The 14,265-nt window shown below is 41.0% G+C and overlaps 1 protein-coding gene across 11 annotated transcripts in view; it reads right to left on the reverse strand.

Moving 5' to 3' along the window:
* LOC126183341 (uncharacterized) overlaps positions 1-14,265 on the reverse strand; it is a 191,445-nt gene that overhangs the window by 55,824 nt on the left and 121,356 nt on the right. For all 11 annotated transcript variants that reach the window (XR_007536723.1, XM_049925213.1, XM_049925220.1 and 8 more), the window contains one exon: positions 5,835-6,007. Coding sequence is in view for 10 of the 11 variants with exons in the window: in XM_049925213.1 (XP_049781170.1) it covers positions 5,835-6,007 (173 nt within the window). In the remaining variant the exon portion in view is untranslated. The remainder of the gene's footprint in view (positions 1-5,834; positions 6,008-14,265) is intronic.

The following is a 14,265-nucleotide window of genomic DNA, read 5'->3' on the forward strand; positions in this document are numbered from 1 at the left end:
ATGCACTAACATTCTGGGTCAGTTACTTGACTTGCCTTGCAGTGAAGAACAAATTGACTTTAATAGGACTCCCAACTCTTGTTTGCCTCATCAAAGCAAGCAAATGGTGGTGGTGGTGGTGGTGGTGGTGGTGGTGGTGGTGGTGTTCGAAGAGGAGGAGGGAGGAGGAGAAACTGCAGCTGCAGAACGTTGTTGGTTTTGCAGCAGTTGTAACAGAAATTTCTACAGTTGTTGTGGAATTCCCATTGCTGTTTGTGCTTCTCATGTTGCTGCTCCAGAAGTTCCCATTGCTTTTCAAGCTGTTGATATTGCTGCAGTAGTTGTTGCTGTAACTGCTGTAATGCTGTCACCACAGCCTTAGAAACTAGGGGTCCAGGCTTCACAGGAATAACTACACAGTGAGAACGTACTTGCTGCCACTTCTCTATCCTACTCCATGTAGGAGGAACAAGTTTATGATCACTTGTTCTGTTGATAATCCAAATTATAAATGTAACACAGGCCAGGTCAAAACTCTACTGTTCAATGGCACATAACTAAAGGCTCCAAAGGCTAGCAAGAGACTAGCTAGCAAGAGCCAGGCTGTGGTATTTACTGGCATCCTCTCAACACTGACCAGCTCCCCATGACATGCTGGTGGCAGTGCTTCGCATGGGAGCAAGATGTGGCTGGAATACGTAGCCCAATTACCTATGATGTGTTCTCCCTATTGATAGTCAGGCTCAGTGGGGAATCCAGATAACTTTTGGGGCAGCATTGTAACAATCTCCTTGTGCTTTGCACTTTTAAAAGTGATCTTACCAATTAGATTTTACATCACTGAGGAATTTTACCGCTGATTCAAAGTTTTTTTATATATGTTTTTAATGGTAAGAGGGTGTCTAACCCTGCAACTCTTTCTTAAAAAATGGCATAATATTTAGCAGCTGTATCTTTGTGTAGGTCATGCTAGATTTTATGAATATACATTTTTTTAATGGAAGTGTACAAGATGCATACTCTGCCAAATTTTCCTTGTTCAAGTGAACATTAAGAAAAAGAGACATCATTTACCGAAAGAAGTAGCTACACAATATGTCTCAACATAGCGGCACATTTACATCTTCAAAATGTGGAACACTTGCACTTTTACAACACTTTATCTATTACTTTTCAAAATAAACCTTCTGTGTTGTTGAACCAAACAATGAAAGAGACTGTCGAGAGAAAGTGAGCTCTGTCAGTAAGTAGTGAAATTCTAATAGTAAATGTATAATGTTTACTTGGAATTTGCTTTCTCTGAATTCAGATGAATCTCATAGCATCCAGGTTGTCATTAAGGCATGGGGGAAAGCAATAATTCAGAGACAACTCGCATAAATCAAAACAGTAGTCTGGCCTCAGTAATGAAATGATTGGAGGGGACAAGGCTTCATTTGGTATTCGTTAACAAAATATGTGCTTTCTTACCAAGGAGCAGTGTCCTTGTAACACCGAGACATAATTTTTGTGCAAAAATGTACAACAGAGGAAAGGAATGCAGGGTTATGCTTCATTTGTAACGTCAGCTTGGTGATAGTGGGAAAACAGAGATGTTTGAAGGATTATTATTCCATCAGCATTGACGTTCTGCACTTTAATGCCATTCAAAGTGGAGAGAATCTTTCCCAATGTGACAAATATTTTCACAAACAAAAAACAGGCTTTTCATTTCACTGCCCCTTGTATTACCATCTGGGTTAGAAACTGCTAATGAAATATTAATCTGTAAGCAGTTACTACCTAATACTGGATTCTTCCTCTCAAATGTTTCAAATGTGTGTGTGTGTCAAATGTTTCAAATGTGTGTGTGTGTGTGTGTGTGTGTGTGTGTGTGTGTGAGAGAGAGAGAGAGAGAGAGAGAGAGAGAGAGAGTGAGTGTGTACACAGGGGATTTCTCACATCCAGGAATCACATCTGTGTGTTGGTTGTTTATGAGATGGTTGGTTGGTTGTTTGGGGAAAGAGACCAGAAAGCATAGTCATCGGTCTCATCGAATTAGGGAAGGATGGGGAAGGAAGTCGGCCGTGCCCTTTCAGAGGAACCATCCCGGCATTTGCCTGGAGTGATTTAGGGAAATCACGGAAAACCTAAATCAGGATGGCCGGACGCGGGATGGAACCGTCGTCCTCCCGAATGCGAGTCCAGTGTCTAACCACTGCGCCACCTTGCTCGGTGGTTGTTTATGAGAAGATTGTGTTGTACCTTCTACAAGAAGTAGTATCTACCAGCATATGCTGGAATTCATCAGTAGCAGAGTAGTGACCTACTCAAGTTGCAGTTTATCATTCTGCAATATTTCAGCTTGTGTTAGTTGGGATACCATGACTGCCATGCTAGCAGCCCCACATGACAAGCACCCATGAGGACAGACATACTGTTAACTCAGCTGTGCAGATCGAATAGCTCCATCATGTACCTTGGCCAGATATGAGTTTGTTTGCAGCAAGATACATATCCACATGGATAGTGTGAGAATGCCTGGAGTGCCAGGGACTGTCAGTATGGCAATCACTGTTGTGGCTTCCCTTGATGTGGTAGCAAAGAGATGCATGCTGACGGAGTGTCCACCAGTGACACTGGACACAGTATGGAGACTCCAATGAAAGTGAACACTGCTTAATTGCATTCCTCATCATAAAGGTAAAGCATCATGTGCAACTGTGCCATTGGGTACACAATGTGATCATCTCTGGTTTGCATAGCTGGTAATTTGGATGACTGGTATTACATTTCTGACATGTTAAAACTAGTGTCTGTGGGCTATATTTGTGGTCTCCATGACATTATCTTTCAACAAGATGATGCAGACCACAAGCTGGTGTACCGTCTTAAGCTACCTCAATATAGAGGTCACTTTATTGTTCTCTCCAGACCTCTCACCCGTGGGAAACATTTGGCCATATGTCGCTGAGAGACTCAAATGTCACCACTTGTGAGCAATTATGATTAATGAACTCTAACATAGAGCTGAATCAGCAAGGAAAGAGTACCCATATCTGTCATCCAAGATCAGTTTGATTCAATGGCCAGCCAAGTAAGAACCACTGTTGCTGCCAGAGGTGCTAATTCTAGTACTTAATTTCACACTCTGTACACCCCCAAATGACCTACAAATTTAATAACACATCCTTTTTTATTATAATGTACACACGCACACACAGAACACATATAACTTTTCACTGATTTGCTATTCTCCATAGTGCTCCAATTTTAGTCACCAGCAATGTACTTTTAATGTTCATTTACCACATTGCAGTGCACATTTCCAGTATTTTAGTGTATGGTTTATAATTTTTTGTGCATAAATGCATGCATATTTTGGTTATTTTTAGCACATATCTATCTACCGCCCTCGCTTATCATCATTATACACACATCAAAAAAAGTTTTGCATCACCTCGGTTCTGAGAGTTCCGGAACCTGTATAGAAAATTGGAATAGAGATCAACATAAACATCATTCCTGCCCTTTTTATTGCTCACAAAAACCACACATTGCATGTTGTTCCACCATACAGCAAGACCTTCAGAAGTGGTGGTCCAGATTGCTGTACACACCGGTACTTCTACTACCCAGTAGCACGTTCTTTTGGATTGATGCATGCCTGTATTCGTCGTGGCATACTATCCACAAGTTCATCAAGGCACTGTTGGTCCAGATTGTCCCACTCCTCAATGACAATTCAGCGTAGATGCCTCAGAGTGGTTGGTGGGTCACGTTGTCCATGAACAGCCCTTTTCAATCTATTCCAGGCATGTTCAATAGGGTTCATGTCTGGAGAACATGCTGGCCACTATAGTCAAGTGATGTTGTTATCCTGAAGGAAGTCATTCACAAGATGTGCATGATGGGGGCAAGAATTGTCGTCCACGAAGATGAATGACTTGCCAATATGCTGCCAATATGGTTGCACTATCGGTCAGAGGATGGCATTCACGTATCGTAAAGCTGTTATGGCGCCTTCCATGACCACCAGCGGCGTACATCGGCCCCACATAATGCTACCCCAAAACAGCAGGGAACCTCCACTTTCCTGAACTTGCTGGACAGTGTGTCTAAGGCGTTCAGCCTGTCCAGGTTCTCCCAACATGTCTCCGACAGTTGTCTGGCTGAAGGCATATGTGACACTCATTGGTGAAGAGAACAAGATGCCAATCCTGAGCAGTCAATTTGGCATGTTGTTGGGCCTATCTGTACCACGCTGCATGGAGTTGTGGTTGCAAAGATGGACCTCGCTATGGACGTCGAGAGTGAAGTTGCACATCATGCAGCCTATTGAGCACAGTCTGAGTCGTAACACGACGTCCTGTGGGTGCACGAAAAGCATTATTCAAAATGGTGGCGTTGCTGTCACGGTTCCTCCAGCCCATAATCCGTAGGTAGCAGTCATCCACTGCAGTAGTAGCCCTTGGGCGGCCTGAGTGAGGCATCTCATCGACAGTTCCTGTGTCTCTGTATCTCCTCCATGTTCGAACAACATTGCTTTGGTTCACTCCGAGATGCCTGGACACTTCCCTTGTTGAAAGCCCTTCCTGGCACAAAGTAACAATGCGGACACGATTGAACTGCAGTACTGACCATCTAGGCATGGCTGAACTACAAACAACATGGGCCATGTACCTCCTTCCTGGTGGAATGACTGGAACTGATCAGCTGTCATACCCTCTCTGTCTAATAGGCACTCCTAATGCATGGTTGTTTAACTCTTTGGGCTGGTTTAGTGACATATCTGTACAGTCAAAGGGACTGTGTCTGTGATACAATATTCAGTCAATGTCTATCTTCAGGAGTTCTGGGAACTGGGGTGTTGCAAAACTTTTTTTGATGTGTGTAGAAATTTTTTGTCAATTAAAATTAGCACAGCTATTCAAACTTGGGAACTACTTGCACCATTTTGTTCAGGATATGTGTGACTAGCAATTAAATGTAGAAAATAAGAATTAAAAACATGCCAGGTTAGGCGGTATGTCATCAGTGCAAAAACAGGACAATTATGGATCAGAGCAGTACTTTAAGATGTGGCGTCTAGAGCTTAAATCCATAAAATCATAGCAACCATGGGAATTATTTTGCTACTATGAGTGAAATATGTAACAGCTGCACAGAAGAAAATAAACTACTAATAACTTAAATGCCAATTAATTTTATAAGCAGTTGTAATAGTGATCAAAAGCATTTACTGTGGCATTACTGAAGAGTTGTGAATCCAAGAATTAATTATTAACACCTTTACAAGAACCATAATTTTCAACTAAAATTCTAACAAAAACTGTATAACATTTCTGCAGTAAATGATGTGTGATTACTGTGAATGGGTAGTCAGATTATTTCCATTTCCATTAAGTTATTGGCAGAAATGCAAGGTAGCAACCATAACGAAGATTCGTAAGACCACCGCCCCATGTCATGTGAGTTCTTTGTCAACTGTATGGTGGTTTGTTCCTTACCCCCTCTTTCCTTTTTACAGTTCATTATTTTCAATACAAACCTCCCAACTTTATTTCATTCTCCCCTCATTTCATTTCAATAAATGTGGAAAATGGATGAAGTTGATAAGAATAAGAAAAAAATGACCACAAAAGAAGTGTACCAGAATTTTGGAAATAACCCACATCTATCTAATTGTTACATCATGGTATACTACTACACTGTAAGGAGAGACTCGCATAAGGTTACAACAATTTCTTCACTTTTAAGCTAAAAATGGTATCACGGTAGCCAATTCATCGTTTAGTTATTGACAGAAACTTTCAAGATAAACCTCATTCTCAGCCAACAAGCTGAAAAAGTATTTTTTTTTTAATCTTACTTACCTTGCCATTAGTGTAAAACTCCTTGTGCTGCTAATGATACTGAACTCATTATGGAATTCCTCAGCCTGTGGTGTAGTAACCTTCATGCCTCCAAGAGGGAGCTCTGAATTTACTTTTAGCCCTGATGCCAGTCCTGACCCATAGTATGATGTGTACAACAGGCAATCATTCAGCTGAAACAGTATAATGTAACTTCTATACATTGACACTTCTGATAATTGCCATGCAAAAATATATTTCAGATTGATTAAAATATGCTTAGAAGCGATATTCAGAAAAGTTTCATTGTAACAATTGTTCACTGTTCTGAAAACAACCATAAAATCACTCAGAACACTTGAAGGAAGAAAGTGCAGCATATCTGACGTGATTATTATTATTATTATTATTATTGTTGTTGTTGATGATATTATCCAAAAAATGAATAATACTTCCTTAAACTTACTAATTATCTGCATCAACACAATAATTATACACTATTATTCACTGATATAACATAAACGTATAGCCTCATTGCTAGGTGCACTATTAGTAAAAGATTCTTATTTCTTATCTTTTTGTTTACAGAGTGGTTTCTGTCCTGACCTGAAGTTGACAACTAATATCTAAGTAAAAAAGTACGAGGCTCCATTAGAGCTGGCACAATGAGGAAATCCCACAAAGCTTTCTTGGGCAAAGTCTTGGTGAAGGTGGTCTTCACTGCCTTTGCCGAACTCTTATAAAGACTCAAGATACGTTTCTCCACTCCATTTCCAGCCCGGTTCAGTAACAGTACCCCAATTTTCAAATAAAAGGGCAGTCTATGTGGCACGTATTTATTTTAAAATTGATGCAGTCATAAAATATAAAACTGGAATCCAGAAAAGATAGAAGGAATTTTTATCAAACTGTATCTAAAACAGGTACCTACTAGAATGGACTTTCCGTATCTGTGGGTATGAAGAACCTACCCAGAGTTATTAGACAGTCACACTCACCAAATCATACAGAAAACCGGTGTGCGGATAGTCTTGCAGTGAACATGCATACTGCATAATGCTAAAAATAACTGCACTTTGCAGCATGTTGGCTGTGACAGGGAGCCACTGAATTCGATTCCCAGTACTGAGAGTGATTCTTCTTTGTAGGAGGACTGGACTGGGGTATACTGAGCATCATAAGGTCAATTGAGGAGTTTCTTGAATGAGAAGTTGCAACTCTAAGTTCAAGAAAGCTGACACTGACCAGGAGAATGGTGTGCTGATCCCAAGCCCCTCCATATGGCATCCGATGACACCACTGGAAGATTGTGGAGCTTTTCTTTGCATGCTTTTAATGGATCTTGTTTAAGAGCTTGAAGCCAGTCTTTCAGATAATAACTGAACTGTGATGGTACATCAGGTTCTTTGCTTATTTGCAAATTACTCTTTTCTTGTTGTGTTTCATAATGTTCACTCCATAAATCAAATTTGGTTCACCCCGTGTCCTGCAATATATCTACGTTTTCGCCCATTCTCAGTGACAATCGTTTCAACAACTGCAAGTAAATCTTTGATGGTATTAACTGTCTTTATACATGCTGAAGCATTATGAAAGTGTATGTTCCTGAACCTATGATTGAACAATGTTGATATGGGTAATATGTTAACTTGTTCAGTGTTAATGAGCACTTTTTGATTTATGTTATGGTATTACTCTTCAGGTTCTCTCCAATAGTCTGTATTGGTCTGGTTGCACAATAGATACAAAGGGTGATAGGAAAATTTTGCAATACAGCTTTATTTATTTAATTTTTTCACAGTAATTTCTGCCATATTGAATACACCTCTCCATCCTCCAAAACCAATCCCTAAACTAGTTCTCCCAAGCTTCTGTAGGGAGAAAGGCACACTCGTTCTCCCAAGCCCTCAGGAAGTCATCATCACTTGAAAACTGCCCTCCTTTCAGCTTCATTCTCACATATGGGAACAGTGCGAAGTTACGAGGAGTAAGGTCTGGACTGTAAGGAGGGTACTCAAGGAGTTTCAGACCTGTACCCCACAAACATTCGGTGCAAACTTTGGCATGGTGAGATGGAGCACTGTCGTGATGGAGGAACCAAATGTTCATTCTCGTCTTTGGTCGCAGGTTCTTCAAAGATTGGATGACTTTCGGCAGGCAGTGTTCAGTGTACCACTTAGCTGTGACTTTCTTCTGTGCATCCAAAACAACATGCTCCACAATTCCATTCAATTTGGAAAAAAACAGCTATCATTTTCTTCTTTACTGATTGGGATTTTCCAAGAGCCACGGGTGTGTCATTATCTTCAAAGACCAAAACTTTGTTTTGAGTCTTAGTCGGCACATCATAATGCCAATTCTCGTCACCTGTCATGATGCTATTCACATATTTAGACTGTCCCTTAGAAAACTTCCTTAACATCTCCTGGCACCAAGTCATATGGTGTGTCATCTGCTCTTCTGTCAACCTAGGTGGCACCCAGAGGCAACAGAATTTCTTTATTTGCAAATGATGATGTAGAATTGAACAAATTGTTGATGCATTTAACCATAAGGTCTCCTCTATCTGCTTATATGTCACTCGCCAGTTGGTTGGGTTGGGTTGTTTGGGGGAGGAGACCAGACAGCGAGGTCATTGGTCTCATCAGATTAGGGAAGGAAGTCGGCCATGCTCTTTCAAAGGAACCATCCCGGTATTTTGTCTGGAGTGATTTAGAGAAATCACAGAAAACCTAAATCAGGATAGCTGGATGCGGGATTGAACCGTTGTCACTTGCCAGTCTTCGTCTAACATCTTCCTCACAGCATCAATGTTTTAACTGATGATCGTGGCCTTCCCGTCCTCTCAGCATCCTCCAGAGTAAAATTTCCTCTTTGGTATTCTCTGTGCCACCTGAATACAGTTGTACGATGTGGACACACATCACTGAATGTAAGTCATTTCTCCAAAGCACTGGTCTATGTTTAAACCACGCGCGAAGTTGTACCGCAAACCGGACCATATTTCACTTCGTGACCATGATGCCATAGCAAGCACTTCAAACTAACCCTGCTAGTGAACAGCTGCATCCACAGACTTGGCACAGTGCCTACAAAGCAAGTATGAAGTATTCTCAGAACATAGCGATTTATTGTTGCGTCGTATTGCAGAACTTTCCTAGTTCCCTTTGTATTTTAATATTCAACATACTAGTTATTAGCATTACATTATTGCTTACAATGTACTTTCCTATGCAGAAGTAGCCACTTCTATAGATCACAGAACGTCAAAACCATCTTGCAGATTTACAGTATCTGCAGCTGTTAGCATGGGTGGGGTACTAGCATGGCACTTATCTATACCACATTGTTTCAGTCCAAATATCTTCAAGAGTGTTAAACTGGTCACATTCTGAATATTATTTTTCAAGTAGTTCTGAATAACTTCAAATTGGTTTTCCAGCACCCACCTGAATGTATGTCTCCATCATACTTTGCATAAAGTGCAATGACTTTCAGTAGACTTAAAAAGCTTTCATTCCCTACAATTTGAAAAGCTTGTGCATCTTTACAAATCATGAACATAATTGCTTTACACAAGCATACACCTTTCATTCCAGTTTCTGAAGCATATCACCATGAACTATGGGCACAACATGTGGCATAGAGGTTAGTGTCACTGGTTGGCACGTTATAGGTATCAGTTCAACCCTGACTGCCTGCAATTATTTTGTATTTATCATTTCTGGAATGTTCTTGAGATAGATAATGTTCTGAGTGTATGTTGGTGTCAATAATAAACATGCTTTCAGTTCTAAGTGTTGTACTTCACTGACAACCCTGCCTTTGGATTTCAACTTGATTGTAGTTTCAACATGACAGTGTGTGGTAGAGACACTGGGTACTTCAAAAGATTGATGTAATTGCGACAATGTAAAATCTGTCATCTGAAAGGACAGGAACTAGAATAAAAGCAGTACATCATTCCTAAGATCTATATATACCAGGAGGCAGATGGATTCCAAAATAGCAGTAAGGCATGCATCAGTACATTCCAGAGACTCTGGTCAAGACCCGACAAAATGGATGAACAGGTGGGATGCCAACAAGTTTGGTAAATGTGTACTTTTACTTGGACAGAACAGCCCAACAGTGGTTTGAGAACGATGGAGAGAAGCTGGTATGAATTCCAGGCTGGAGTGAAGAAAAAGTTTGGCGGCAAACAGCAGCAAGCCCACTTCACAGGAGAACAATTGAAGAACAGAGCCCAACACCAAGGGGAACAACACAGTCATATATACAGAATATTTTGAACCCTATGCAAATTGTAAAACCGAGCATGAGAATGTCGTCCCTATGGCATTTATGGAAGATCACCATGAGCTCATCTCTCTCATATGCAAGATGGAAAGGGAAGAAGCACAGCAGTATATGGCAGCCAGGAATGTCAGAGCAAGTACACAAGTGATAGCATGCACCAGTGTCCACCCAATACATCATGAGGGAATAGAGAATATCAATAAAGGCATATCTATGACACAAATCTCCACCACCAGTCAAACATGCTGTGAAGAGTGGATGTTGCCAACCCGAATTTATTCAGCAACCAACCAACGCATACTCCTACACAAAGTACATTGCACCACAGAAAACAGACATTTGGTGTATGGAGAACAACACACCAGTATACTGACACTGTGGTTGCTCTAGGCATATTGTATGCTACTGCAGAATGAGATGACCAGTGTTTGATGACTATTACACCACAAGCCACAAGACATCAACCATAAAAAAACTACTTTTCATGCTGGTCTACTGTAGACCATTACAGTCGACCTGTGGGATGAAGCCCATCATTGCAGCCTGGACATGCTCCTCAATATACCATAGCTGTTCCCCATCATCATACAAAGGTACCAGCAGCTTGCCTAGCCACTGAATACAGGAAAACTAAGCAAGCATACCACATATGGAAGTGAGACCACCACAGATGAAAATCATCCATGGACGACAGTCACCAAGATATCAGGAACTCTCACTGATATCATCAATGTCCAACCTGTCCAAGTACTAGTCAATTCAGGGGCTTCTTTTTCTTTCATATCAGATGCTTGCTGTTGTCAGCTAAAGAAGACTATGTCCTGTTATACACAAGAGATTATGCTAAAGATCTTAAATGGAAAATACGTCCAGCCAACAGGAACACGTATTGCAAGAACAACAATAAACAACAGAACACAGTATTTTGAATTTGTTGTTTTAGCAGAATGCAGACATAATGTCATTCTTGGATGGAACTTCTTACAGGCATCTCAAGTAGTCATAAGAATGTGAAAGATCAGAGCTCCAGGTTGGTGGAACTATTCCAGTAAACACAAGAGAGATTGCTCCAGCCAGTTATTTACCACTGAAGATGAAGTTATCCCACTGGCATCAGTAACACGAGTTCTAGTCGTCAACTGAGATGCTCAGTTAAACTGTGAAGCTTTGTCAATTCCAAAACGCTACTCAGGCTCACGAAAGAAATCTACATGCCAATGACAATCATAAACATTGTAGGTGGTAAAGGAGAATGTTGAATCACTGTCATGAGCAGCAACAATTCACCCCTAAAGTTATGTGCAGAGGGGCAGTGGAACCAGTCCAGGAAGGGTGGCTTAATGTAATTGCCAAAGAATCATGCTCTGCTTACACAACAGGCATTGTAGGGGGGAAGCTACTACTGAACTGCCAATGGGATCTGATCTGACCAAGGAACAACATTGGTGAGCAATAGCCATTCTATGTCAATTTTTGGATTCTTTAAAACCAGGAGTGGAGAAAAGATAGACCAAGCAGCCCATGATATAATACTCTGTTAGCACTGGGGGATCATCCACCAATTATACAGTGCTTGTATATGGTGTCACCATCTGGACAATAGACGATCTGGGAGGAAGTGGAGAAGATGCTGCAAGATGGCATTACTGGACCTTCAAAGTATCCTTGGTCTTCTCCTGATGTCTTGAGAATACCAGGGGTATCACACAGCATTTCTGCATCAACTACTGATGACTGAACAAATTCATGATGTAAGATGTCTATGCATCGCAGTGTATTTGTGAAACCTTAGACTGCTTGAAAGCAGGAAATTATTTTTCAACTATAAAAATGTAGACAGGCTACTGGCAAATCGAGGCTGACGAGACTGATTGGGAAAAGGCTGCCTTTGTGACTCCTAATGGTCTCTAGGAGTTTAAAGTTATGCCATTCGAACTGTGTAATGTTCAAGCCACCTTCGAATGTATGAGCGAAATCCTACTTCAATACCTTAAATGGATGATGTGTCTTTGCTATCTGCATGACACTGTCTTTTTTTTAAGACATCTGAAGAACATCTAAGCTGCCTGCCAACTGTGTTGACGTGTTTTCAGACTGCAGGTCTCTGCCTTAATCTAAAGTACTGCCTCTTCATCACCAAAGAAATTGAAATCTTGGGGCACCTAGTGAATGGTGATGGAGTCTGTCCTGATACAGAGAAATCAAGAGCAGTCACATATTTTAAAACTCCTCAGCACATTTATGATGTGAGAAGTTTACTCAGAACATACTCATACTAATGGCACCAGCCTATGTTGGTGACACACCAAGAGGGTAGCAAGTTACATTTTTAGCTTTCTCTGTGTACTTTTACAGTTAAGAATTATGTTAGTAGTACTAGGATGGATCAGATTTGCGCCCGCTGTGGGTGGATGCAGGAGAAACTGGCTGCAGATTGCAAACAGCTGCAGATGCTTTTTGTCACACCCAGCCATCTTCAGGCTGTTGCCTTGGGATGTAGCAGTGGCAGAGAATCATGGACATTGTGTGTGACAACTTAGATATTGCTTGTTTCGCCAACAGGATTTGCTTTCAAGGCATCCTGAAGTGTACCCAGCACAGGGAAACTGCCCTCAATACAAGATGAGTGACGGATGGTATCAAATTCACTTAGCTTGAGGTGGAGAGTCAATGTGAAGGATGGCCAACTGACCTCACCCACTGAGCCCTGAGTGGACAGGTGGCCACTTCTTCAACAGGGTCTGAGTAGGCACAGGGGGCAGGGGTCTGCTAGTTATCAGAAGCTCCAATGTTAGGTACATTATGGAGCCCCTTAGGGAAATAACATCCAGCACTGGGATGAAATCTAATGTGTGCTCGGCACATCTGCTGGGTGGCCTCATTTAGTGAGGCCCTGGCTGCAATTATCGAGCAGGCAGGGTGCACTCATCTGTAGGTTGGCACTAGTGACATCTGTTGATTGGATTCTGAGGCCATCCTCATTTTGTATGAGCAGCTGGCAGAAGTGGTGAAGACTGCTGGTCTTGCTTGCAGAGTGGGGTCCTTTTGTTTAGAGCTGAGTGGAGAGTCCCAACCAAAGGCTCCATTGATTCTATTATGGTCTTGGCTGCAGATATCTGGGCCTTCATTATGGAGTGAAGCATTGCAGGACTTCTCTTGATAGGTCAGCAAGTATCAGAATATTTGTGAAGTGCACTTTTTTTCTTTGACTAGGCATTAGTTTCATGTCCTCGGAAGAATGATTGTCAGTCAATACACAGAGAGCAAAATTATACACCGTCCAAAGATAATACAGTTCAACTGTCTAAATTTTAACAATAAATTGTCAATGTATTTTTAGCAAAGTTCCTGAATTTACTGTCCCCCATGGAAAGTTGTCACACTGAAATTATTCTTAGAAGCAAAAACTGGTTGAAACCCAAAGTAGAAAGCTCTGAAATATTTACCAAGTCATGGAAAGTATATTGGTGAGACAGATTGAATGTCATCAGTAAGGAAGTGTTCGTTCACTACAGTTGACAAAAGCACTGTGTCTATTAAGGTCGAAACAGAGTCTGACTGAAGTTATCTGGACATGTGTACACATCTAAGTGAACTCAAGATATTTTTTTATCAGCCACCCGATTCCACCGTGACAGTTATAGACTGGCTCAAAGAGAGTCTATGCTCAGTAGTGTGGAAATACCAACATCTTGCAATATTAGTTGGAGGCGACTTTAACCTACTGAGTATACAATGGGACATCCATGGGTTCACTGCAGGTGGTACAGATGGGCAGTCTTGTGAGGCACTTTTGAACAAGTTTTCTGAAAACTTGTCTTGAGAAGCTAGTTAAAATTGTGATCATGATATCATAGCGACGATGGTTACTAAAGATAATAAATCCATCAAAAAAGCTAGGAGAGTATTTTTTTCTATAAAGAGCAGATAAGACATTGTTAGCATCCCACTTAGGCAATTCACTTCCAACATGATGGATGTAGAAGAACTATGGGAAAAATTTAAACAGATTGCAAATCATGCTCTGGAGGAGTATATGCCAAGTAAGTGGATTAAGGGCAGAGAAGACCCGTTATGATTCAATAACAAAATTTGAAAAATGCTGAGGAAACAGTGACTGTTGAATTCTTGGTTCAAAAAAGAATGAGCAAAT

The sequence above is a fragment of the Schistocerca cancellata genome, chromosome 4 (genome assembly GCF_023864275.1).
Source record: "Schistocerca cancellata isolate TAMUIC-IGC-003103 chromosome 4, iqSchCanc2.1, whole genome shotgun sequence".
Taxonomy (NCBI): Eukaryota; Metazoa; Arthropoda; class Insecta; order Orthoptera; family Acrididae; genus Schistocerca; species Schistocerca cancellata.